The 26,844-nt window shown below is 43.5% G+C and overlaps 1 protein-coding gene and 1 long non-coding RNA gene across 5 annotated transcripts in view; one reads left to right on the top strand and one right to left on the bottom strand.

Moving 5' to 3' along the window:
* Positions 1–16,232, top strand: part of RAB3C (RAB3C, member RAS oncogene family) — a 102,226-nt gene extending 85,994 nt beyond the window's left edge. For all 4 annotated transcript variants that reach the window (XM_083703684.1, XM_083703683.1, XM_083703682.1 and 1 more), the window contains exons 4-5: positions 10,376–10,500; positions 16,028–16,232. In XM_083703684.1, coding sequence (XP_083559810.1) covers positions 10,376–10,500; positions 16,028–16,215 — 313 coding nt within the window. In that variant the 3' untranslated portion in view covers positions 16,216–16,232. The remainder of the gene's footprint in view (positions 1–10,375; positions 10,501–16,027) is intronic.
* A 6,648-nt stretch (positions 16,233–22,880) lies between these two features.
* On the bottom strand, positions 22,881–25,612 carry LOC310827565. The gene is made up of 2 exons (XR_014556418.1): positions 24,795–25,612; positions 22,881–24,764 (listed from the first exon to the last, which is right to left on the bottom strand). It is a non-coding gene; the product is annotated as an uncharacterized lncRNA (long non-coding RNA).
* Between the last annotated feature and the right edge of the window lie 1,232 nt (positions 25,613–26,844).

Below are 26,844 nucleotides of genomic sequence, written 5' to 3'. Positions count from 1 at the left end.
TAGGGAAAATGCATACAGTTGTGCATATTGGGAGAAATTCACTGATAAATCTTCACAAGGACCTCTTCCTTTTTAATGCAACCTAATGTGAAGAACTGAATTTAAGACTGGAAAAACGAGAAACTCTCCCAAGTTGTTCCAGAGAGAAAACAGACATGCAGGCTTGGCGGCAAGGACAGGAGACCCAGGGCACAACACTCTGTCCCTCCTCTCCTTGAGCTAAATAAAAACTTAAATTCTGAATAAAGTAACTTTAACTACAAAAACCACCATGCAGGTTGAATCCAGCAGGGATGTGGGGGCTTTCTTGTGTTTTGTACAGTCTGTCACAATTATGGAACGAAGAAAGTGGATAAAGAAAAGTTTTTGTCTTGTAACACTAGAATTTGCGTACATCTAATGAAGCTCAATGTTGGAAGATTCAGGACAGATTTTTAAGAGGTAATTCTTCACGCAGCATATAGTTAAACTGTGGAATTCACACTCACAGGGGACAGGGATGGCCACCAATTTGGATGGCTTTAAAAGAGGATCAGTAGAGGATAAAGGCTATCAGTAGCTTCTAGCCATCATTCTCTGCCTCTATGGTTGGAGGCAGTGATGCTTCTGAATTCCAGATGCTGGAAACATCTGGAGGAGGGGTCTTGTGCTCAGGTCCTGCTTGCAGGTTTCCCACAGGCGTTTGGTTGGCCACTGTGATGATGATGATGATGATGATGATGATGATGATTTATTTATACCCCGCCCATCTGGCTGGGTTTCCCCAGCCACTCTGGGCAGCTTCCAACTGAATATTAAAAACATCAACATCAGACATTAAAAACTTCCCTAAACAGGGCCGCCTTCAGTTGTTTTTTAAAAGTAAAATAGTTGTTTATTGCCTTGACATCTGCTGGGAGGGCATTCCACAGGAAAGGTGCCACTACCGAGAAGGTCCTCTGCCTGGTTCCTTGTAACCTCACTTCTCGCAGCAAGGGAACTGCCAGAAGGCCCTCAGTGCTGGACCTCAGATGATGGGGGTGGAGACGCTCCTTCAGGTATACAGGACCGAGGCCATTTAGGGCTTTAAAGGTCAGCACCAACACTTTGAATTGTGCTCGGAAATTTACTGGGAGCCAATGAAGATCTTTCAGGACCAGTGGTCTGGACAGGATGTTGGACTAGATGGCGCATTGGCCTTGATCCATCAGGCTCTTCTTATGTTCCTAGAAGTGGGCAGTGTTCTCTGGAAAGAGAGATTGATTGTTAAACCACCCTGACCATAGTGCTTTAAATGTATAGTGTGGATATGACATTTATTTCCCCTAGGACTGCTGTTTAAAAGAAAACAAAAGGAAGCCCACATTCAGTGGAATCACACACTTCATGCAATGTGTAGTTTGGCTCTCAGTAACATATCAGCCCCCCAAGGTAAACTAGTGATGATATCTCATATGGTAAATGTGGGGCTTAGGCTAAGGATCTATGGATACACACACACACACACACACACACACACACACACAAAACTGTATTTATGGGTTGGTGAGAATGAGCTAGAAGAGGGAGGAAATGACTGTTACAAAGATTTTGAGGGTGCTTGATAACTATAACAACAGGATCTGTGTACTTAAAGCATAGTGCTGTGCCAATACCTGTTCTCAGTGTGCTATATTAATTGAACACTCCCAACAGTAATAGTCGGCTTTACCACACTAGCTTGAGCACACATTTTATTGTGATAATGGAGTGCAATTAACGCATAGAAGTGCGTTAATTTGTCACGAAACCTCCACGACGATGACATTCTTTCCCTTTAAACTTTTTAAACTGCTTTCGAGGCTCTAAATTAAAATCTCTGTGAAATGAGAGGTTAGCAGCTAGGTTCACGTTCTCATGATAATGTGTTCTTGAAACCAGGAAATGGGAGCTTAGTCAGCTAGCTGACTGCCGTCCCACGATGAGGAAATTCTTCCCTCCATTTCATGCCAGATTTTTCAGATTCAAAGCAGTTGTAACACACAGTCATTTGCATCCCCCCCCCCAATTATTCTTTCCACCTAGGTGTGGGGAATGTTTTGTAGCCTAGTGGCTGCATTCTCTCATGTGCATCCTTCCAGGGTCCAAATTCTGGGCCAGTTGTGGGTAGGGATGGGTGCAAAAGTGGCCAGAGCAATGGATGTGAATTGTACCCACGTACAGTAGGTTACATTCCAACCATTTGACCTTTCTCCATATGGACACACCCCTCCACCCTCCTTCCAAGGAAGCAAAAGGCATTATTGGAGGTCAGGGCCACATTGCCGCCAGGCAAGTACAGTGGTACCTCGGGTTACAGACACTTCAGGTTACAGACTCCGCTAACCCAGAAATAGTACCTTGGGTTAAGAACTTGGCTTCAGGATGAGAACAGAAATCGCGCAGCAGCGGCGTAGCAGCAGTGGGAGGCCCCATTAGCTAAAGTGGTGCTTCAGGTTAAGAACAGCTTCAGGTTAAGAATGGACCTCCAGAACGAATTAAGTTCTTAACCCGAGGTACCACTGTATGCATGCTAACTGGTTGCGGTAACAGTTAAAACCATTTTTTTCTTCTGTCTAGGAGCATAATCCAAAATTGGGGTGGTCACTTGCTTGCTGCATTTCAAGGTTTATACCTGCTTAAGGAGGCAATTGTGTGTGGCAGGCTTGTTTGTAGAGCTTGACATTGCCTTTGCGGTGAAAAATGTTGATTGTCACAAATAAAAACAAGCCCTCCCCTTTTAACCAAAAAAAATGGATGTACTTGGAAAAAACAAGTTGTATTTTGTCCTTGCTAGCAGCTGCCTCTTTTTTCATGTCCTGTTGTTCTTCTTCCCCACACCTGCCTTTATTTAAGGAAAGAATGACCAGATGGCGTACTACCTGCAAATTTGTAGCTGTTTCTACAGCGTCCATCCTCACTCCACAGTTCACATGAGAAACAACTTGACATGTTTTGCATGATTCATGGGACTGAGAAGTGGCTAGAAGTCCCACTTAAAGGATGGCATTTTAGAATGGAATGGGGTGAATCATTAGGAGTTAGCAGCAATGGCAGGAAATGGCACTCTAGTTAATTGCCTGCTCCTGCCTTGATCTAGCACACCGAGAGTACAGCGTGTTCCCAGAAATGTGTGGAGTAAAAGAGGATGCATGAACTTGCCCCCACCCACAAGAACATGGTCTGTAGGGGGACTTTAGCTAGAGTGCATGTGATTTGCGAGACGTCCATCTCTTAAACAGCAAAATCCAGATGCTTAAATGCATCCCTTTGGAATATATTGGCCTATAGATATATCTATACACAAACTCATACACACACACAGATCTGTTCTCCATAAAATGTACTCTCAGACTCTCAGCAGATCTGTTAATGGGAGAGTGTGTTCATCTGACAAGAGTTCTGTATCTGACTTAGTATAAACATGACTAATCTGAAACAGGAGCAGCCTTGATTTAATTTCCTTGGAACATCATGCTGGTGGGGGCGGGGGGGGGGAGCACAGACAGACAGAAATCGGCAGTTTCCAAAGGAAAAGAGAAAAGGGAAAGATATGGGCTGAAGTTTACCACAACAGCAATGGAGATTGATTTTGATTTTAGATGTTCTCCTCTTAGTGCAGAGCATTTGCACTTTAGAGTCATGAGGAAGGCAGGGAGAAATAAACAGTTCAGAGGATATAGAGGTATCAGGCGTGTACACACCATACATTTAAAGCACACTCTTCCCCCACCCAATAATCCCAGTAATTGTAGTATGTAAAGGGTGCTGGGAATATTTGCTCTGTGTGGGTAAACTCCCAGGATTTATTTTATTTATAGAATTTATATACCACCCTATACCCACAGGTCTCAGGGCGGTTCACAGAATAAAATCAAAATATAAAACCAGAAAATGCATAATCAAAAACGCAATAAGCCACTCACCCCCTTTGGAGGAAGCAGTGTGCTTTAAATGCATGGTGTGTACACAGACATTGTTGATACAGAGAGAACAGAAAGATATTGTGAGGTTAGTGTTGGGTTTATTTTTGCCATTATCTTGGAGGACGTTTGCAACTAGTCGAATCCTGAAAATTTTAATTATAATTTTAGAACTCATGGTGGTTGAGAGCATTGTAGTAATGGGTTTTGTGAGCTCATATGAATACAGTTTCCAGCAGCCAAAAGCTTCACTTCTGGGAATGCTCTCCCCATTTTAGGATGACGTTCATAGATTCGGCTGGAACTTTCTAGGCTTCTCTACTTGGCAAACCGCCAATTTTAATGTTAAGGAGATCCAGTTGGGTTTGATGGGTTCCAGTGCACCACAGTCCACAGCTGTTCCAGTCCCGGTTTTACACAAAGCTCAGGGGACTAGGCCCTGAAGCAGCTGAGGACTGTAGACGTTCGGTGGGCTTTTGTCATGACTAATGTGTGTTTGTGTTTGTTCTAAATAAAGTGTTTTGGTCACCATTTTTCATGTAACTCTTGCACCATTCTTCTTGGCTACATCCTGGGAAAGCCAGCTGCATTTCTTTGGGGAAGGGCCACAACCTCCGTGGTAGAGCAACTGTTTTGGGGGCAGAAGGTCCCAGGTTCAAGCCCTGGCATCTCCCTAGCCTGAAACCATGGAAATCTGCTGCAGTGTAGACAGCACTGAGCTAGATGGACCAATGGGCTGTGATTTGAAAGAAGGCAGTTCCCTATGTTTTGCATTTGGAACCGCCACTTCTCTTTTAACATTTTCCTATTGGGGGTGGGGTGGGGATGAGAAATCCAAATCTTGTTGGTTTTTCCTTTAGTTGAAGCATTTTTACCTCACACTCCAGCCAAACACGTTTTACAGGATGACAAGACATGGGTGGCGCTGTAGTCTAAACCACTGAGCCTCTTGGTCTTACCGATTGGAAGGTCAGTGGTTCGAATCCCCACAACGGAGTGAGCTCCTATTGCTCTGTCCCAACTTCTGCCAACCTAGCAGTTCGAAAGCACGCCAGTGCAAGTAGATAAATCGGTATTGCTGCGGCGGGAAGGTAAACAGCATTTCCGTGCGCTCTTCTTTCCGTCACGTTGTCCCATTGTGCCATAAGTGGTTTGGTCATGCTGGCTACATGATCCAGAAAGCTGTCTGTGGACAAATGCCAGCTCCCTTGGCCTGAAAGCGAGATGAGCGCCACAACCCCATAGTCTCCTTTGACTGGACTTAACCTTCCAGGGGTCCTTTACCTTTTTTTCAATAGTAAGACAGTCTTTGCCCTCAGATTTGTAATCTAGAAAAGGTGGCATGAGAAAAGGGGGTAAGAATGGGAGTGAAGGCAGAAAAAGAAAACTCAGGCACTTAGTTACATAGTACATATTCCTTCTGCATGACCACATGGAATAGAAACAGTTTAAGGAGAGGAGGAGGAGAAAATTGATGGCGTCTCAGTTGATAGAGCAGCCTTGATTCCTTTCTCTCCCTCTGCTACACTCTGATGGAATGGCTGCTGACTGGTAAGAGAGAGGAAAAGCCAATGAAGTGGCCCTGCTTCACTTACTTAATTACTTACTTACTTATGAAAGTATTTCTATACCATCATATCATAGAAAATCAGGGCAGTGTACAATGTGAAAACACAGAGCACCATCTTAAAAAATAAATAAAGATACAGATCATCATTCAGGCTACTAACTGTAAAAATAAAAATTAAATGTTTAAAGTTTTAAAGTGGTATCTGTTTTTTTGACAACGCAATCCCCTTTGGTCTAGTCCAGCGTTTCCAAAACTTGGGTCTCCAGCTGTTTTTGAACTACAATTCCCATTATCCCTGACCGCTGGTCCTGCTAACTAGGGATGATGGGAGTTGTAGCCGGAAACAGCTGGACCCAAGTTTGGGAAACACTGGTCTAGTGTGATCTTTGGCCGATCAACAGCTGAATTATGAGTCTGTCTAGAAACAACTTCTTTCTTCCCATAGCAAGCCGAGAAGGGTAAAGGGCTTCGTGTGCACCCTGTTGGTGGTCTGATTATGTTCCGACATACACTTTTTAGACCATTCCAGGTGGTCATGCAGAAAGACACTGTAACTAAGAATTGGTGCCTGAGTTTTCTTTTTTTCCTGGAAGGGGGATCAACCTTAAAGAGACGAAAGCTGTGAAAAGGCAGAGCTGTTGTTCTCAGCAGATTGATGACAGCACTCTGCTTGACCTGCCCTCGGTCAATAGAATCCTGCCCTGTAAATCTTGCAGAAGGTGGAAGCACAGAACAATGCAGGCTTCCATTTCCCTTCTCGGCAGCCATCTTGGAGGGCTGTGGAACACCTTCTCTGCACCAACTACTGCAGTAATATTGTTCAGCTCCTGCATTCTGCACTCCAGTTAGTACTGGCTATATCTGCAGCAATATAATCTTCAGACAGCCACAGCCTCCTGTTTAAGTCTTTGTGGTTCAACTGTGCGGAAGCCAGAGATGCCCTTTCCAGGATAAAATGCTTTAATACTTTGCTTAAGAGTCTCTCTTTCTCGCTGGCAGAGAGAAGGTAGGGAGGGCAATGGAATTTGAAACAAACAAACATTTCTTGGGAAAGAATTAGGGTGATTTGATCACTGGCACCTGCATCGAAACACCAATGCCTCCTGCAAAGATGGGAGGATATTTGAGAATTCCCAACTCATCCTCACTGACGACAGTTGTCACATAAGGAATCTGAGCATCTCAGAGACTTGCCTAAAGACGTCATCAACCCACAGGGAAGTAAGCTTTCCTATGCTATATATTACAAGCTAACTCAGATTTATCAAGTAAGTGAAACACATCTTTGTCATTGGGGAAACATCCGTTCAAATGCTCTTCCTCCGTTTTACATGGGAAAAGTTGATCTGCAAGCTTTTCTCTCACTGTTAAGCCCTATTCATTTGTGTCCCTCACCCATGGTTTTAAGCTGAGAAGAAAAAACCTGTGTGAAAGCTGGCTATTACAGAGAAATTGCTGAAGTCTCAAGGGGGAGAAGCAGGCAAAGTCACCCACAGTTGTACTGAGAAGCCATCTTCCTTCAGGTTTCTCTCCTACACCTGACAGTAGCCATTACGTCTGGCTACAGGAGAGGGAGAGAAGGGAAGCGTTCTTGATCCCTCAACTGTCATCGAGCAACATCTCGCGGTGATCATCTGGAGGAACACTGTTAGTTGTTCCACATGTTTCAGAGGCCACAATGCCCTAGAAGTCGGGCATTTGGTTGTCGCTAGTCCCATGCTGTGGAACACTTTTCCAGCTGAGATTGGGCAGGCATCCTTGCTTTTGACTTCCCGGTGTCTTCCGGAGATGTTTTCTTTTATTTTATTTATACTTTTCAAGTTTATACATTTCATTAGTCTTACAATCAATTTAACATTTCAAAAAATTGACTTCCTTCCCCTCTTTCTGCGGTTCCTTAAATTTATTTTTTAAAATATCTTCTGCATATCCACATTCATTTAATTTGCTCATTTAATTATCTACTTTGAATATATACTATTGTAAAACTGCAGGTTATTACAATAATCCTGCTAATGTTTTAATCTGCTTGCAATTTATCTGTAAATATTCAAGAAACCATTTCCATTCTTTTATAAATAGTTTTGTTGTCTTGATTTCTTTTTCTTCTGGTAAGTTCCACCATTTCTTCATATTCCATAAGTTTTTGTATCCATTCTTCCTTTGCTGGGACTTCTGCTTCTTTCCACTTTTGGGAAGGTAGCATTCTTGCTGCTGTAGTAGCATACATAAATAAATTTCTATACAATTGCGTGGACAGGCGGAGTCCCAGCAGCCCCAGAGAACCCCCAAGCAGAATAATGACTCATGACAGCGTGTTATGGGATTAAAATTGGCCACAACTTTATTAAGTTTCAGATGTAGGAAGACCTTCGCTCAGGTATTGGGCGTTTATCCTTCCCAGTCCCCAGCTGGGGATCTGGGAGACATCAGGGTTATCCAGAATGTGTGGGGATTGGGCTGGCTCTGGAGAACATATGTTCAAGCAGAGAGCCCGCCCCCCATTTCGCCGCCATCGCAGGGGAGAGCAATGACAACCTCTCAGCGTATGGCCAATGCCTCCCCCCTCAAAACCCCTTTAACAGGGAACCCTGGGATCACCGTCGCAAGGGGGGGTCACCGCTTCACACACACACCCATTTAGGAAGATAGACTAAAGGATTCCGCCCAAGGCCTGAAACCACCAAAGTTGTGACGTTTTGCTACGGGAAAGGCAAAACCTGCCCATGCAGGAAAATTCCTTTCCGGCCCTTCAACAGCGATCCTGACGTAGCAGCGCCTACATACCTGTAACTTGCAAAAGAAGACTTAACTGAGGGAGGGAAAGGTGGGAGAAGCTTTGGAGCCAACTGACGCTTTGCAGGTAAGATTCACCTCCTGTTGTGTGGGCAGGACGGTCCCTCCCCTTACCTGGCCGATCCCCTGAGAACGCCTCCCCAGGTGGGATTGGGTGATTGGCTGAGGTAGGCGGAGACCTCCAGGTATCCAGCCTGGAGAGGATGAAGCCAGCCTGAACTTCCAGGAGTTGCACTGGGATCCGGGGGGCTGCACTCAACCACGCAAAAGGCGCCTCCCCATTTGATGTGGGAAGCGGTCATTTAGGTAGTTCTGTCTCTATAATTCCCAAAAGAAAAGCTTCTGGGGTTGTTGTTTTTTATAAAAGCTATATCATGGTATATCATTTCTGGAGATGTTTGTTTGTTATTTGTTTTCTATACTGATCCTTCCAAGTATCACAAGGAAGTTTACAACTGAGAAGAGATTGGTGTGCCGACCCATTGCGCCATGTCACTTTTTCTGCCCTGTTTTCTGCATTAATCTGCAAGTACCGCAATCCGCACCACAAATCTTATTGAAATACAAACGTTATTTCTCCTCAAAATATGTGTGTTAAAATGTATTTTGGTTATTTTTAAATGTATTTTGGTCGGAACATTCAGGAAGAGCAAAAGCCATTGGGTAACTAACAGAGCAGTTCTAGACATGTTTATTTGGAAGAAAGTCCCATTGCATCCTTTAAGGTTTATTCCCTGATGAGTGTGTATAGGGTTGCGTCTTACATTTCAATCCACACATTAGTCCCGAAGATACAGATCAGGTCATTCTTACTGGAATTTGCAAAGATTTAATTTCTCAACGATCCCTTCTTAAAAGTTGGGGATGAGAAGCAAGGATATTTGATGTATAATGATTTTGGCTACACATTGTAGTAATATAACTTTAATAAAATTGTAATTTTTAAAAAGTTGGGAAGGGGAATTAGAATGCATGCATTTCCCTAAGGCTATATGTGCCCATGTGAGACACAAAGAACTGATAACAGAAGCATTTTTCTTATTGCAAAGTAACCATTTCCCTATGTGTATGGCTATAAGGTAGAAAAATCATAATTCTTCCTCTAGCTGTTTTACAGGTTTTAAAACAGCTTCCATTTGTTAATGAAATATAGTTATGTCAATGGGCCCTGACTAACAGCTGATCAAAAAATGAAATCTTTTTGAGTCGCTAATGGGCTGGCACGGTAAGAAGTCTGAGTTACTGCCATTTGCAACGTTGCCATGGTAACTGGTGCATCTTTTATGAAAGCCGTTTATCATATTCTGATAAACTACACATCCCTACAGAACTCAGCATGCTTCCCTCTGTTCGCCCCCCCCCCAAAAAAAACCCCACATCTCTGTGACCCTGGACATCAAAAGCACTGGCGCTTTCTTCCCTTCCCTTTAATATTAATGGAATTCCAGTCTCTGTGTCTTATCTTAGAGCTTAGCCACACTTACCTTTTCCTCTGCTTTTTCCAGGCAGAGGCCTGCACTTTAATGCTCCATGTCCGAGTACTCTTATTTTGCCCTGAGCTTTCCCTGCTCTTTAAAGCTGAATCGGAGCAAATGTCAATTCGGGTTTCCCGTGGATTAGTGTTTGCTCTGATTGAGCTCTAAAGAGCAGGTTTTCATGGAGAAAGCTCCGGAGCAACAGACTTGAAGCTTTAAATCGTGGAGCGTGTCTGGAAAGAGCAGAGGAAAGGTACGTGTGGATAAGCCTTTAGTCATGCGACCATGCTGCATGAAGCATTCATTTTAGCGGCTGCTTTTGTAAAGAAGAAAAATGGGGAGTGCAATCTGATATCCGGTTGAATGCACAAATAGCAATGCAAAGCCAAAAATATTACTTCATGATCCACATTACTGTATAAATTGGTTGCTGTAATACAAATCCCTTGACTGAATTAAAAGAACAAACACCCAACCCAACACTGCTGTTTAATTATATGCAAAAACCTGCTCTCTTGAGGCAAGCTAGCTCATCCTGCCTACAGGTAGTGCCAGTCTAATTACCTTGTTCTTTTGACTGATCTCTCTCTCTCCCTCTCTTTCTCTCTCCTAAGGTCAACCCAAATAAAAACTTATTCCTGGGATAATGCCCAGGTTATTTTGGTCGGTAATAAATGTGACATGGAAGAAGAACGGGTAATCTCCACCGACAGAGGGAAACATTTAGCAGAACAACTTGGTAAGAAGAGAATTTATCTATTAAAAAAAGAACTTGGGCTCCATCTGCAACCCACACATTTAAAGCAGTTGTCTGACCACTTGAAATCGTCATGGCTTCCCCTAAAGAATCCAGGGAGCTGTGGTTTGTTAAGGATGCTGAGAGTTCTTGAGAGACCACCATTCTTCTCACAGAGCTGCAGAGAGGGACTGATTATTAAGCCACTCTCAGAATTGCAGCTCTTTGAGAGGAGCAGGGGTTTCCTAACAACTCTCAACACCCTTAACAAAGTGGACTTCCCAGAATTCCTTGGAGGAAGCTATGATGGTTTAAAGTGGCATGGCACTTATTTAAATGTAGAGTGCAGAAGGAGCCTTTGTTGTTTGTTGTGGTCCATTCCATCTGTTTGCATGCCACAGGAACTTCTGACAGGGGCTTGCGCATATTGACTGCCCGTCACTTTCCCAGTTGCTCAGCGCAAAAGGGAGTACAGCGGTACCTCGGGTTACATACGCTTCAGGTTACATTCAGACTCCGCTAACCCAGAAATAGTACCTCGGGTTAAGAACTTTGCTTCAGGATGAGAACAGAAATCGTGCAGCAGCGGCGCGGCGGCAGCAGGAGGCCCCATTAACTAAAGTGGTGCTTCAGGTTAAGAACAGTTTTGGGTTAAGAACAGACCTCCAGAACGAATTAAGTTCTTAACCCGAGGTACCAATGCAGAGTGTGAAATGAGAAACGTGCTCAACTGGCAAGGCAGATTCTCCTTTCTCAAGTGGTTCCTCCAGCAAATGCAGTTAGTGGGCAGTAGAGATGAGCGAATCTGTCAGTTTTGCTTTTTCTCACTTTCGAATTTCTTTCCTCATTTTAAATTCAGTTTGCAACAATTCCGCATCTGTTTGCAAAGCTCTTGCTTCTGTTTTTTAAAGTTGTCTCATAATAACACGAGAAGAGCCTGCTGGACCCGACTGACGGCCCGTGTCGTCCAGCATCCACTTTGTACAGAGACCAACCAGATGCAAACAGGACCCAAACACAAGAGCACTCTCCCCTCCAGCAGTTTCCAGAGACTGGTATTCAGAAGCATTTACTGCCTTCAACCGTGGAGACAGAACACAGCTATTGTGGCTTAGTAGCCAATGATAGTCTTATCCTCCGTGAATTTGCCCAATCCTCTCAGAAATTCATCAGCATCTTGACACACAGTTCTCCTAATATAGTCACATTTGAATGCAATCCCCCCCTAATATAATGCATTTTGGGGGCTGTTATTTTCAGGAATATATGTATTTTTATGCACACTTTTGCCTAATGTACACATTTTTGAACACATGTTTTGGTTGGAGAATTGCATCGCAAAATTTGGAGGAGTGTGGTTTTTTAAAACATGTTTGGATTCGCATATTGTTTCAGGAAGTGCAAATTAGGTAGAGTCACATAAAAATGCAAACCAAACTGAATTTCTTCCCCGATTAAGGCAGGAAGATTCCACCTTTATTTCTTAATGAACCTACAGTAGGAATTTAGCTCCTGATAAACACAGGAAATAAAACATAACTGGAGAAAAAGGCTAACTAGGGTTTCTACCTACTTTTCATATCGCCAGCTGCTGCCTCAACTCCTTCACACCCACTAATCTTAGTTTGATTGGGGAGTTTTATGATTCTGTGCGGGGTGCAGGTGGCGCTGTGGGTTAAAGCCTCAGCGCCTAGGACTTGCCGATCGAAAGGTCGGCGGTTTGAATCCCTGCGGCGGGGTGCGCTCCCGCTGCTCGGTCCCAGCGCCTGCCAACCTAGCAGTTTGAAAGCACCTCCGGGTGCAAGTAGATAAATAGGGACCGCTTACCAGCGGGAAGGTAAACGGCGTTTCCGTGTGCGGCTCTGGCTCGCCAGAGCAGCGATGTCACGCTGGCCACGTGACCCGGAAGTGTCTCCGGACAGCGCTGGCCCCTGGCCTCTTGAGTGAGATGGGCGCACAACCCCAGAGTCTGTCAAGACTGGCCCATACGGGCAGGGGTACCTTTACCTTTACCTTTATGATTCTGTGCTCTGCATCTCTTCCTCCACTTCTCTTCTAAGGGCTTAATTGCACATTGACTGGCTTGAGACATAATGTTAAATGACGAGCTTTGGGATCATCCATTCTCCCCCCTCCCCCTTCCTCCATCATGGACCTAAAGAGGAGATAGAAAGAGCAGGTGAAGAAATGGTTAAGCACCCTTGAAAACTGCCCTTTTCCTGAAACTGCGTTTCCTTATTAAAAGCAGCCTCATCGTTTTAATACACACACGTATGCGCATAGCATCTTGTTAAGCCTTAAAAGAACATCAGAAGTGACTGTTTCCTGAGTCTTTGCTATTTTTGTGAGCAGGACTAGGGGAGTGGGCATGGATGCAAAGCCCTTTTCTTCTCCAGTAAACCAGGGAAACAAGCATGAGCAGAGGATTAGAAAACGAGACGGCAAAATCTCTTGGGCAACCTGGAAAAAAAGCCGCGTAGCTGGGAAAGACAGCTCTGCGAAATAACTCATTAAAGAAGTTGGGTTGGAAATCTGTTCAGAGCATTTGCAGGTTCTGCTTTCTATAAGTGGCTCTTTCTTTTTTATCAGAGCTATCAACAGTACTTCAACAGCATATTAAGAGGTGTCCCTGTTGCGAATCTAGCTCTAGCCAAATGGTCATTATAGAATGGGGCAGGGAGAGCCTGTTCCATTCATCAAAAAGCCTGCAGCTTAAAGAAAACCTCTTGCATCTTGGGATTCACACTGCATTTTTCCTTCTTTTCTTTTTTTGCATGCCCCTATGAAGTTTTTTTTTTAATAGTAAATGTGCCAATGCAACAAATTTGTGTTTGAAAACTTACATGCAGGCACACTTGGATTGTCTGCATGCAGAGTTTTAATTTTTTGAGAACTGAATAGGCACAGATGTGCTTGGAACCTTCCTCCCTGCCTATTAAAAATGTCCAGGTTGTTGTGTGTTTTATAATTTACACTCAGGGCCTTTGTAAGTCAACTGGAGTGGATCATAACCCACAAAGACCATTTTCACATGTGACATCAGTGCCTTTTAGCCTCTCTCTCCCTCCCTCCCCCCCCCTCTCTCTCTCTCTCTCTCATCAGCTTTGTGCAAAACTGGGAATGCAGGACAAAACATGGAAGGGATCCATTTTAAAATAGAAGATTAATTTAAGCCAATAAAATATGTTGCATTATAGAATATACAAAAAGGCAGTTGAAGCCACAGGTGTAAAAATGCCCTGAGTTTACATAGAAACGTGCTCACCATTATCCGCACAGTTACTTCTTATGCCCAAATCGAATCAGTTGCAAATTTTGGCTGGTGTAGCTTCACAGACAGTAGCTGTTTACTCTGTGTCAAACACAACCTCATATAATAATCTTCAAATCTTGGAAAATCCATACTGCAATTATTATTTTTTACACCAAATGTTTGAGCCCCTTTCCCAGTGGAGCAAGCACTCCCAAACACCTGTGTTAATAGCCAGTATAATTACAGCCCCCAAAGGGTTCTGTTTCTATTAGTTTAGACACATTTCCATTAAGTGGCTATCTGGGGGGAAATTGATGCATATAGGCTTCCTGTCTAGCCTTCAAAATATCCAGTTAATATGGCTGGAAAGAAAATAGGTCAGAAGTCTGATGATTTTGTTATGATGATGATTATTGAAATATTTCTGTTTCCGCCATGTAAAAACATCCCAAAAAGCTTATTAAGGCAATACCTTTGTTAGGAAGACTAAAATGTCACAAACAAGAGTGGGGTGCTGTTTTCATCATATTCAGCTTTTGAGTCTCCTTGGGAAGGAATATCAGTTCTCTGTTCTCTAACAGTTCTCTAATAGTGTCATAAGAACATAATAAGTGCCTGTTGGATCAGCCAATGGCCCAACTTGTCTTGTCAGATGTCCTTAGCACTAGGATGGGGCACTGGTACCCTCCAGATGATGTTGGAGTCCAACTTTCATCCCTGACCAGCATAGCCCAGTGGTCAAGGATGATGGGAGCAGCAGTCCAGCAACATCTAAAGGGACTTCTGTATACCTGTCCTCTGCTGGCCACTATTAGAAACAGAATGAGGACCAGATGAGCTCTGTGGTCTGAGTTAGCATTTGCAAGTCTTCTGTTCTTAATAAGCAGACATCGTCCCTCTTGGCTACAAGGCAAAAACACAGCACCTTGCCTCCAGCTTCCTTGTTTTGTTTTTGTTAAATTAAACTTTCTTATTGCATACAAGCAATACACAATCTATACGTCCAAAATAATACTAGTATATTGTTACATAAGTCCACACTTTTAGCTTTCCAGAACTCCCTCCTCTAGGTTTCTTTCTCTGTCTTTCTCAAACAGCACTTCCTGTTTTTGCTTTAGAAAAAGATTACACCTACATCATCACCCTTAGCTAGGAATAGCGCCAGCCCAGTTCTGGTGGGCTTCAAATTTCTGGGAAATGCCTGCCATGTCATGGCTGTTGGCTCCCATTAAGAGACATTTGTCTGGCCCTGAGCCATTAGGCCAGGGGTCAGCAACCTAAGGCCCATGGGCCACAAGCAGCCCACGGGGGTCGTTTAGCCAGCCCACAAGCTGCCCCTGAATTGAGCCGCCCGCTCAGCGAGTCCCCGCGCGCTGCGCTAAACCGGCACAGCACAGGGACTCACTTCCACGGCGCCAGAAATCGCGTCTGCGCAGACGCTGAAAACAGCGGGCGGGCAATCCAGCCCACAGAGGGATCTCCACTGGAGTGAACCGGCCCAGGCAAGGTAAACCTTGCTGACCCCTCCATTAGGCAGTAATCTGTTTTAACAAAAGGCACAACCAGGCTAACTTCCCTAACAGATGGAGATGAATACCTTTAGCCATCTGGTTCATCGCGCAAAGGGCTGAGCCCTTGTGTGGTCTCCTAGAACAGTCACTCTTCTCTCTTTCCTGTGCAATGGTGGCGCAGAAGCATTTGCACTAGGATTAGTCCAGTTTAAACTTAAGCCCTAAATTCATACAACAGCCATGGAGAATCCGTGGTTAACCAAATCTTGTTAGACTACAGCTCCCATCATGGGCTAATGGGCGTTGGAGTCATGGGAAGATAAGAAGCTGCCTTATACCAAGTCGGGCCATTGGGCCACCTAGCTCAGTACCATTGAAACTGATTGGCTGCAGCTCTCCAGGGTTTCAGGCAAGAGTCTTTCCCAGTCCTACATGAAGACACCTTTTTGTATGCTAAGCATGTACTCTATCGCTGAGCTATCACTCTATCCCCTAAAGCAAGGCCAGCAATCTTCTAGATGTTCTTGGACTCCCAACTCCCATCAGCCCCAGAGAGCATGGCCATTTGCCAAGGATGATGGGAGTTGGGGGGTCCAACAACATCTGAAGGGCTGAAGGTTCCTCACCCCTGTCCTAGTTGCTCCTTTGCTTGTCTTTGCATCTGCCCCAAAGCGCCATCTAGTCAGTGCCTGAAGAAGGTAACTATAATGTTGAATAGTTGCAAGTGCTGTTTCTGAATGATTGCAAGTCTGTCTGTTTCTACCAGGTTTTGAATTCTTTGAAACAAGTGCCAAGGACAACGTCAACGTCAAGCAGACCTTTGAACGGCTTGTGGATATCATCTGCGACAAAATGTCAGAAAGTCTGGAGGCAGATCCTGCCATTGCTGCCGGTAAACAGAACACAAGACTAAAGGACAGCCCTCCTCCACAGCAACCCAACTGTGGCTGTTAATAGAGTCATTGTCGACAGAGGCGGCTCCAGCGTGTTCTTTTGCCAATAGAGTATTTACATAGGGTCTATATGCCTTTATTTATAACGTCTTACCGGTTCATTTTGGGGAAAATGTGTCTTCTTTAACGCCCACTGCTGGTACAGTATGTGCATAGAGTTGCTTTGCGAAACAGATCGCAAATGTGTAAGGACAGGGCCCTCCGATTTCTTAGCATTAGGCCTCTGCACGTAGATGACTGTTCGTCTGCGCTCTTTATGTTCACCTTTATGCCCGTTCCACCTTTAGCTGGTGCTGTGACCTCAGGTCCACATTTTGTCTGGATTTTTCTTTTCCTTCATCCCATTTCCGGTTAATGCTATTGACTCTTCTAGGTTGATGATCCAGCAAGTCAGAAATAGGACTCCCGCTCCTTGGCACTCCAAATCAATACTAGCACTGCAGAAAGGTAGCAGTCTAATCATGCCAGCACAGCTGCACCTTCCAGGTAACTTGCCAGTCTGCATTCTCCAGAGAGGTACATGCTTCAAGGTGGCTGGGGCCCATTAGCAAAACCGCAGGTGTCCTGTTAACCAGCGACAGGGATGGAGAATTTAGATCTCCCAGATCAGGGCTACGTGCCTCTCAGACAGCCTTCATTGGGAAGGGTGTCCTACATTCAGAACCAAGACACAGTTCCCTGGCTTTCAGCCATAGGCCTTGCAGTCGGATTGTTTACCAAGTATTTCTGGGTTTTTGGTTTTCCTTCACTCGAGCATTGCTTATCTTGAGGGATACTTGTCCAAACTTCAGACCATATTCACACAAACTTTAATTTCAGTTTAATAATAATAAAACCACTGTAAATTCTTAACACTTTCACTTTTGTATCGGTCACACTCAGTGGGCAGTTAAAAATGAGGAAGGGACTGGAGTATGGGCTGTTTTTTAAAGTGGAGCAACGCAATTCAATTGTTTATGGTGTAAGCAGCCAAGGTGTAGGATTTGTCCTTCCCAGGGTATCTCAGTGCACCACAGAGAATACAGTTTATTTCCACTACAGAAAGTAGAGCCAAAAATAACTCCCACTACAACTAACACACTTATTTTCATACGGACACGGATGGAAGTTCCAAGGATTCAGAGCTTTGAATATAGATAGATATATTAGTGAAGTCATTGGAGGCCAATGGAAAGAAATTTATTCTTCTCTAATTGTCAAAAGCATGTACAAGAAATGAGTGAAGAAATGTTACAGAATGAAGAAGGACAAAGAGAGGCAACGTGAAACAGTAAGAAACATAACAAGAATAATTGTTCTCAGTTCTACATGCATGGGAACGCTGATCTCCAAAGTGCATTACTCTTGCCTAAACTGCTGATAGTAACACCAGTGAAAATATATAATTTTTGGTCAAGTTATTCTTAGCCAAAATTTAGTGGCACCCTGATCCTCAATATAGACAAGTTGGAAGATACCTCAAAGGTCATCTGGCCCAACCCCCAGTGGTGCAGGAGTCCCACTACAGCACCCCCAAAAGGTTGACTTCTAGTGCTTCAGTTGCATATGCATAGCTCCATCTTCACAGGAGTTTCCTCCTCCTCTTGGACAGAATGGGAACCCTGTAGGTGCTCAGTGAAGCTTCCCAGTACATGTGCCAGGCATTCTACTACATATATACATGAAAAGGACGCCCTTTGCACCCATGGGTGTCTGTATGATGCCTTGAAGATCTGCATAGTTTGTAGGTACCCTCTGCATGGAGTAGCAGCTCTCTGAAATCACTGAGGCTAATTTACACATGTGTACTCTACACTGGCTGTCAGTCGGACCAGACGATGACTTGCATGAATGAATGGGACATTGCAGATTTATCCCTTCATCAACTCAAGTAGAATATTTTTCAACGGAAGCAGCTTACACCTGCAGATCAAGATCAAGAAATCAACCGATCTGCATGCATATATGAACCAGCCTTACCGTTTTATGAAACGCATTTGGGTTTGTTTGTTTTTAAGTGCCAGGTTATTCTAGAAGCTCTGTTTTTGAAGAATTGAACCTCTGATTCCTACAAAGGATGGTTAAGTGTGAATGTTATTATATACCTGGCATGGGCCACACATGTTCTCATGTGGTCTTTTGGTGCAATTTCATACAACAACCCTTGACCTAAATTTCATAAGTCTTGGAGTGATCAGCTCCGTCCTCTGGCAAGAAGAACAATCTTTCCGTCCACAAGCAACTTGCTTGATTGAGTGGGAAAGTGAGAGAAGAGAGTGTCAGAAAGAGAGGGAGAGAGAGAGAAAAAGAAAGGTGTGGTAGAAAGGAAAAGGTGTGGCTCCACCTATTTTAGCTCTGGCCCCACCCACACTTATTTTAGCCCCACCCACTTCTAGCATGTGACCCTTAACAGATTCACCTTGGCAGAAAGAAGGGCTCCCCACCCCTGTTATATACCATCAGATAACTTTTTCTTCTTTCTTTGCTATGAAACTTTTATTTCTCCTCTCCAGTGCCACTCTCATTAATAACAGGAAGAATTGCCCATGAGGACAGATCTGGGTCATTACTTCTGAAACACATCTTGCCTCAGACTTGCTAGCTGATGATGACCACCTTGTAGCTTTTCACAAAAAAAGTCAGAATTTGATGGTTTTTCTGGAAGCCCCACAGGAAAATATAGCTACATTAATTTTTTAAAGAAGAACTTCTACGGTTTCAGGAAACAAACCATGCAAATTGATTATAAACTCACAGAAAGACTGTGAAAAATAAGCAAGCAGCATGGCAAGTGTTTTAGCCACTGTATTTCCCCACATAGAGATATTTGTTTCTCAGTAAATTCCCTCTCTGATAATTGGAGGCACCTCTTCACCCTGCAGTATTCCATCTCGACTGCTCTAGCTGGGTCACAGTCACGAAGTTCTTCTAATTATCAGAGAAGTATAAAATGTTCACAGCTCTTATTTGCATCATCTTTTAATACCAGGTAGATGTTTTGCAGCAGGGTTGCGGCAGAAATGTCGGAAGGAAGGAGGGTGAAAGGTGGGTGTCTAGAGAATTGTTAAAAGGCACACCTGATCACAGGATTACTGTGTTTCACTGTAATTACCACATAGGGAAGCTAAGACCTCGCTCCCAACTGTGAGCCATAATTATTTTATTTTCCTTAACAAAATTTATATACCGCTTGACTGGTAAAACCTTTAAGCAGTATGAAAAATATTAAAATTATCAGTAAAAAGCTGTTTAAAATATTATAGAAACAATTAAAATTAATAGTGAAAGAAGCTAAAAGATAATAACCCCTGCGTGTCTAGATAGGCTCACCTAAAGAAAAATGTTTTAAATAGGTGTTGAAATGTACTCCTAAGACACCTTTTCAGATCTGTGGGAGCTGAGGAGAGCAAAAATAAGCTAAAACCTACGCTTGGATAAAATTGGGGTGCCAGAGCTCACCATGACGCCTCCCGTGTTCTCTTAGAAGGGCAATGGCTCCCACCTGTGAGGTGCTGGAGCTGAGCTGGGGGGGGGGAGGCCCAGTTATAATGCGCAAAACATATTTTAAGAGCATATTTTAAGAGCTTTTGAGGCACTCATCTCCCCACATCCAAATGCCTCACAATATAAATGAGCTAGCAGCATGTGCGCACACACACATAGGTTTAATTTTGTTCCTTTGTTTCTGCTGAACTAAACCCCCACCCCAAAAAAGTTGCCAACTTGCAGAGGAGGATATGAGGCAGAAAGCTAGATAGCAGTCAGTCTTTTCTTGTCACCAACCAAAAAAAAACACCAGCAGAGGTGGGGAACAGCAAAAAAAGAAAAGGGTTGAAGTCAATATATACCACCAGTAAAAGAGAATTTGGTAGAAATCCAATCAAGGAAATTCTGGGTTGTATCTTAACGACGTTCCATCAGCTCAATGACTTCTGTTTGTGCAGTGGGACTCCCTGTTCTCTTGTCTTCCTGCTCCTCACCCACAAGAATATTTTTTTGGGTTCTCTAGAGCCGATGAGGGGGGTGCAGAGGTGCGCAAGGAGATAGAAATGAATTCCCATCGCATAGGTGGAAGTCCTTGTGCTAACTTGACAACTTCATTGGATATAACTGCGCCTTTTAGGTGGGGGGGGGGAAGCATTTTGATGCAAAAAAACACAGAGTGAAAAATACTGAAGAAATTCTAGCATCCCTGCAGTGTGCAGGTTCAATTAATGCACATGTTCAAATAAGAGAGGTTTATTTATTGTAGGGCTGCCATATGTCCGGGTTTTCCAGGATATGTCCGGAAATCGGTCTCTGCAAATGGCTTCTGGCAGGGTTTTTGCCGAATTGGCAAAATGTCCAGGAAAACCCAAACATATGGCAATTAGGGCGTTTTAAAAATGCTTCAAAAATCCTTATAAAACCCTAAAAACTCTCCCCCCTCCCCAAATTAGGCAATCCTAATTTATTGCATTGTTTTATTCTGGGTTATTGCATGTTACCAATGTAAACTTTATTCTCTGCTAGTCTTGAATGAATAAAAATACTTTCTAGAGGCTAGTCTGATTCCTGAGAGCCCAGCTAAACTGTAACCACACTGGGATATTTTTGAATTTATTTTATTTTTTCCCTTTATAGCCCACCTTCTGAAGGTGGCATACATGGGTCTCCCCATCTAGTGGCGTAGCGTGGGTTGTCAGCACCCGGGGCAAGGCAAGTAATTTGCGCCCCCTAACCCGGTAGGGGCAGAGAGCTGCGAGTGCGAGCGCACCCCCCCAGATGTTGCGCCCGGTGTGGCCGGCCCCCCCTACACCCCCGACGCTATGCCACTGTCCCCATCCTCACTGATTCCCCATGACAACCCTGTGAGGTAGGTTAGGCTGAGAGGCCGTGACAGACCCAAGGTCACTCAGTGAGCTTCATGGCTGAGTGGAGACTTGAACCCTGGTCTCCCAGGTCCTAGTCTGACACTTTAACCACTACATCACACCATATACAAAAATAGCCGGACTGCTAGTTGGACAACTCCTTGCATGGGTGAATTGCCTTCTTGCTCAAGCAGTTCTTTCCTTTGCACATGGGCAAAATATTTCTAATGAAGTTTTGCATATTGGCAACTGGAACGCAGAGGCATGAGCTGAATGTTACAATGCCTGCAAGCGCATACAAGCAATGGAGCAGCAGGCTTGTGTTTCAGTTTGTGTATAACAACTCGCTCTACAATACAGCAAATGTGCCTATCCCTTTTATGCCGTTAATTCAAAATGGCATTCCCCACCCTCGCTTATTTTCAAATCTGGTTGTTTGGTGTCTGAGATATGGAATAGCTGGCCTGTCCTTTCTGTCGAAATGGCTTTTTCCCCTTCTCTCTCAGCTGCAAATATATGTGACTGTTACTGGAACCATTTGTTCCTTTGTGCTTATACTCAGGGCTTTCCCAAGCGATCAGCTGATAATGCAACGGAGGTACAGTTGTTCAATGTCTCGTGCTGGATGCAAACATTTTTACTCATGAAAGCGTTTCAGATATCGTATTTTCACAGCGCTCAGAGCAATATATTGTTGCTGGTGAAATAAAAGATGCCTCCCCCAGCTAGAAATACTGTTTCCTTTTGGAGTGCTTCTGTTTGAGTGTCACCAACTCCAATTGGCTAGAGCAGGCATAGGCAAACTTGGCCCTCAAGACATTTTTGGGACTACGATTCCCATCATCCCTGACCACTGGTCCTGTTAGCTAGGGATGATGGGAGTTGTAGTCCCAAAACATCTGGAGGGCCGAGTTTGCCTATGCCTGGGCTAGAGCCTGTGATGCCACAAATGATAGCAACAGCGTTGTCCTGTTGCCCCATTTGGTCACCCTGACATGAATGCTCAACTTTGAGAGAGGAAGTATAGCTGTCTTAAGCTCAAACTCTCCCACTCTCCCATTCAGAATTTGCTTTGAGACTCATGGGGGTCATTGACAAGCTTAATTGACTAGGACTTTGGACTTTGATGGTTGAAACAAATCAGTTTCATCTCTTCTTGTTAGACCCTCTTTGCAGTTTGAGCATTCCTCTCCAGTTTGTGCTGGAGTACATCATTCAGTCATTTAAAAAACAAACCACAACCCTGGGCTGTCTATATTTATTCTCCTCCATTCTATATGTATTGGTCATTGCACTATTGCTGGTGAACTGGAATAAGCCCTTGGTATATTGCATAGAGAAACGACCTGAGCAGCTCAATCTGTGTGGCCTTTCCAGAGCTTGAGTCTGAAAGATTATTATAGAGTTTCTTCCCAGTCAGCTCAGCTCTGCTATGTCCAGCTGTACTGCCTGCACCTTATTTATTTTAAGAATGAAGTGCTATTTAACGGTGCACTGTGTTCACTGGAGTTTGATCCTAATGTGTGGAATTGTCGGAATGTTGTGTTTTCTAGGAGACTTAACAGTGGTGCAAGATTTATGTCTGTTGATAGCAGTTTTGTCAGTCACAGACAGTTGCTAGAGCTAGTTTTCAATGAGCATGTTTTGTGATGGCACCGTGTAAATGGGGGTCTTGTTGAATAGGGGGTCCTTTTTCCTGAGGGTACTGATGCACATCCACTTTTCCTGAATCAAAACACTGTAACTGTTCCTTCCATGGCAATGTTTGCATATATTCCACCCAGATTATGTTGGAGAAATCTGCAGTTAACACTGGATTGTGAAGATGCTTGTGTTTTGTTTTTTGTTTGTTTTCCACAGAAGCCTGTGCCATCCTTATTCATTTTGTCAAGCCAGTACAGTTATGAGTGACAGGAAGTGAAGGGTCTTCTTAAAGGAAGTGACTCCCTGAGATACAGGCAGATTGTCATACATGATTTTTTTATGTTAGAAAGTCCAAAAAGCGTATCTCAGGTAGCTTTGAGGCATCATTCAAAGTATAGGTCGTTTTCTTTAATAAACTACCAGATGGTCTACATCAATACACTGTTTAGAGAGTGGACCAAGTACCTTTGGACTAACTCTTCTGGGAATCAGAAAAGTTATGACAGAGCTGGATTCATAGCAGAATCCCCATAACTACCGCAGACCAATCCTTGCTTATTTACGCCTGTCAGATAATTAGGTCAATTACAGGATTTTCTGTTTCTTTCATACCCAACTAGAACTTGGTTCTGTCGAGCATCCCACTGACAAATTCAAAATACAAGTCAGCTTTAATATTTATAAATTATTTTTCTTCACAAGTCAGGTATATAGTGTGGTGGTGGTGTTTTCGTTTTGTTTTTTTAAAGTCTCTGTTAACACTTATTCTATCAAACTGCTTAATAAGTCACTTGACCAAATCAATCAATCATTCAATACTCTGGTTTCTCTTCAGATCATGTAAATCTTTCGCCTTACTTGACCAAATATCTCTTGCACGTCTCATGCCAACTCATTCCATACACTGGTTTAGCCACGACAAAATCTAAGTCATTTACAATCCTTTTCCTTATATCTCTCCCCCCCATCCTCATACCCCACTTTGTGGGATTTGCCAAGAAATTCACCTTATCGCTAGGAAGTGCCTGTGGTAATTTCACAAGCTATAGAGCTCATATTTAGTTTTGCAGTGGAACAGATGGACACAGCCCCCTGGCATTTTAAGGGGGAGAGAACACACCCAGACCTCCCAGCTATCCTACATCCTTCCCTAAACATAGGAAAGAGATACTAGGACTTACCAGGATGAAATTGACAGAAATGGGTAATTCTGACATGTACCTTGCAAACTAGTGTTAAATGGAAACCGTGCTGTAATTCCCGTTCAATATATTGTTGGTAAATGTCCACTGTGTCGTGATTCAGTTGGAACTGTCAGAATGTGTATACTATTTAATAGTGTTTGTGGAACTGAAGTGTCTTAAATGTGGCATGAAAATGTTATTTAAAAAAATAGATTTGTTTTCTATTTTTGAACACCTCTAACCGGAGGGATCATGGGCCAATAAGTGCAATATTTAACGACTTATTCAGTGTATATAAACTTGTGTGGAAGAGAGAAGTGTTGTGGATGTGTGAAATTCCTGCTGCTAGTTGAAGACTGTGTGGCTTATTTAAACAATTTCTAGTAGCTGTTTTAAGTGTCCAATAGTCACGTTTATATCGTATAAATGCTTTTAACAGTGTCGTACAAGAATATTCTATTCCTGATTCTGTTAAATTAATTATTTTTCCTATATGAGATGATTATAAAAAACATATCCATATGTTTCCTTGCAAGTGCATGTCAATTTTACTTCTAGAACTGTGTCTTTAAAAAAACAACACCAAAAGATTATGCTATAAATAAAACAATGAAGAAACTTATTTTCAGTCAAAAGATCTTAGGCGTTTCTCAGTTTGTGCACATTTCAGAGGCATGTTCTATAAAAATGCATCATGTAGTAGACTGACTCCCATTTCTTCTCAGTGGTCATTAGTTGTAGACTCTGCCAGGTTAGGTCACCATAATGGAATGTATGTTCTAGATATCTCTACATTCTAGAATATAGGCATCATAGCTCAGACCACAGTAATAACTTGAATGCTAAGGAGACACATGGCAATGTTTCCCTTGCTTCGACATCAGTATGTGCTGGGGTGGGGGGACAGAGAAGGGTGCAACCTCCTGCAATGGGGGCCTAAAGTAATAGAAAGCTGGATTCCTTTGTAGCTATACAAGACCACTGCAGAAAAGAGGGCCAGTACACCTGATGGCTCTTTCACGAGAGAGATAATTGTTTGTAAATCTACAAGGGAACATAAGTCGTTGTGGGCTCCTGGCACATGATTTGCACATGTGTGCAAATACATCTCTCCGTTAAACATTATAGCATTCACCAGTGGGTATAGGAAAGTCTGTTGCGCCCTCCTTTGGTTCTCTATTCTGGACGGCTGTCCGAAAACAGTCTTCTGTTTGAAGCTGCCATCTCTAAGGGGTCCAGATCTAGTTTAAAGATAAAGAACCGCAGAGGAAGGAGAGCAGGAGCCATGAAGTTGTCCTTCAACTGCTAATACTACAACAAACACACAACTTACAGGGTGTCTTCTCCACTATAGTGTGGTGTACAGTACTGTATTTCTAAATTATAGTCATTATTTCTAAATTTACATCTATACATATACAACATGCAATTTTTTTAATGCAAAGGTGCCCGCTTTTTCTTTTCTTTTTCGGTGACACAAAGCCTCATTTTTAGCAGTGCTTACCTGGGTCACTCTATTGGAAGGGTGGTCTTGCACATGAAATGTGAGCCTCTGGAAAGCACACAAAGAGGTTTAGCAATGGGAGCCTAAGCATGCCTTGCTCAGAAATAAGTGGCACTGAGCTCCATAGGACTTACTCCTCAGTAAACCTGCAGTTTTATGAGAGCCCCACAGTGTGAGCCTATGCATGTTTCCTCAGAAGTGACTCCCATAGTACTAAAGAGGACTTAGTCCCCAGGAAGTGAGAGCTGGACCATAAAGAAGGCTGATCGCCGAAGAATTGATGCTTTTGAATTATGGTGCTGGAGGAGACTCTTGAGACTCCCATGGACTGCAAGAAGATCAAACGTATCCATTCTTAAGGAAATCAGTCCTGAGTGCTCACTGGAAGGACAGATCGTGAAGCTGAGGCTCCAATACTTTGGCCACCTCATGAGAAGAGAAGACTCCCTGGAAAAGACCCTGATCTTGGGAAAGATGGAGGGCGCAAGGAGAAGGGGACGACAGAGGATGAGATGGTTGGATGGTGTTCTTGAAGCTACCAGCATGAGTTTGATCAAACTGCGGGAGGCAGTGGAGGACAGAAGTGCCTGGCGTGCTCTGGTCCATGGGGTCACGAAGAGTCGGACACGACTAAATGACTAAACAACAACAAGTTTGCATAGGATTGCTGCCTAATCTACTCGTTTACAGGGCTGGCCCAATACATTTTGGTGCTAGAGACAAAAGCAAACCAGAATGACAGTTAGCAGGGCAGTATCCCCCTCCACACCTGAGGGTGGGGAAGTTGAGCAAGCCATATGACCCCATACCCCCCGCTCCACAGTATTTGCTGCCTCACTGTGTCCTGCTAATAGCCATGATACCAGCTTCTAAGCAACTGCAGGGAAGTATCTAAAAATGCAGTCATTTTCCAGTAGTTTGAGGTCTGGTTCATGTGTTACCAAAAAAGAAAGAAAGAAAAGGAAAACACCCATAGGAGATTGTTCACTGTCTAGCCTAGGGGCAAGGGATTCTTTTGAATTCAGGTAGGCTATAGATCACTGATTAGAAGGATCTATGTAGAGGTATTTCACAGACTGGGGAACAAATCACTGATGTGTGGGAGGGTCATTCTATTTAATTCATTTTAAAACATATCTTTTTGGGGGGGGGTCCTGAATTTGATCAGAAAATTCCACCCAGGGGAGGGGACGTTTAACACTTTCTCCACTGCTGTTTCCCTGTTCTAAATTGCCCCTCCCTGCACATTTGCTGTTAGTTCTAGGAGTGGGGAGAACATTGACCCAGCAGCTGGTGACAGTATTCCCTCTCTTGCAGGGTGAATAGAGTTAGTTAGGAGAGCTATTCAGATTGGGAAAATTGCACAGGGTGAAAACAGTTGAACACCTCCAGCACACCCATGCTGCATACAAACATGCAACTGTCTGCACCTATTTTAAATGTGGGGGTTTGTTCCCCACCCCCCG

Source organism: Podarcis gaigeae (assembly GCF_964106915.1).
Source record: "Podarcis gaigeae genome assembly, chromosome: 11".
Classification (NCBI taxonomy): Eukaryota; Metazoa; Chordata; class Lepidosauria; order Squamata; family Lacertidae; genus Podarcis; species Podarcis gaigeae.
This window is presented reverse-complemented; position numbering and strand designations above follow the sequence as displayed.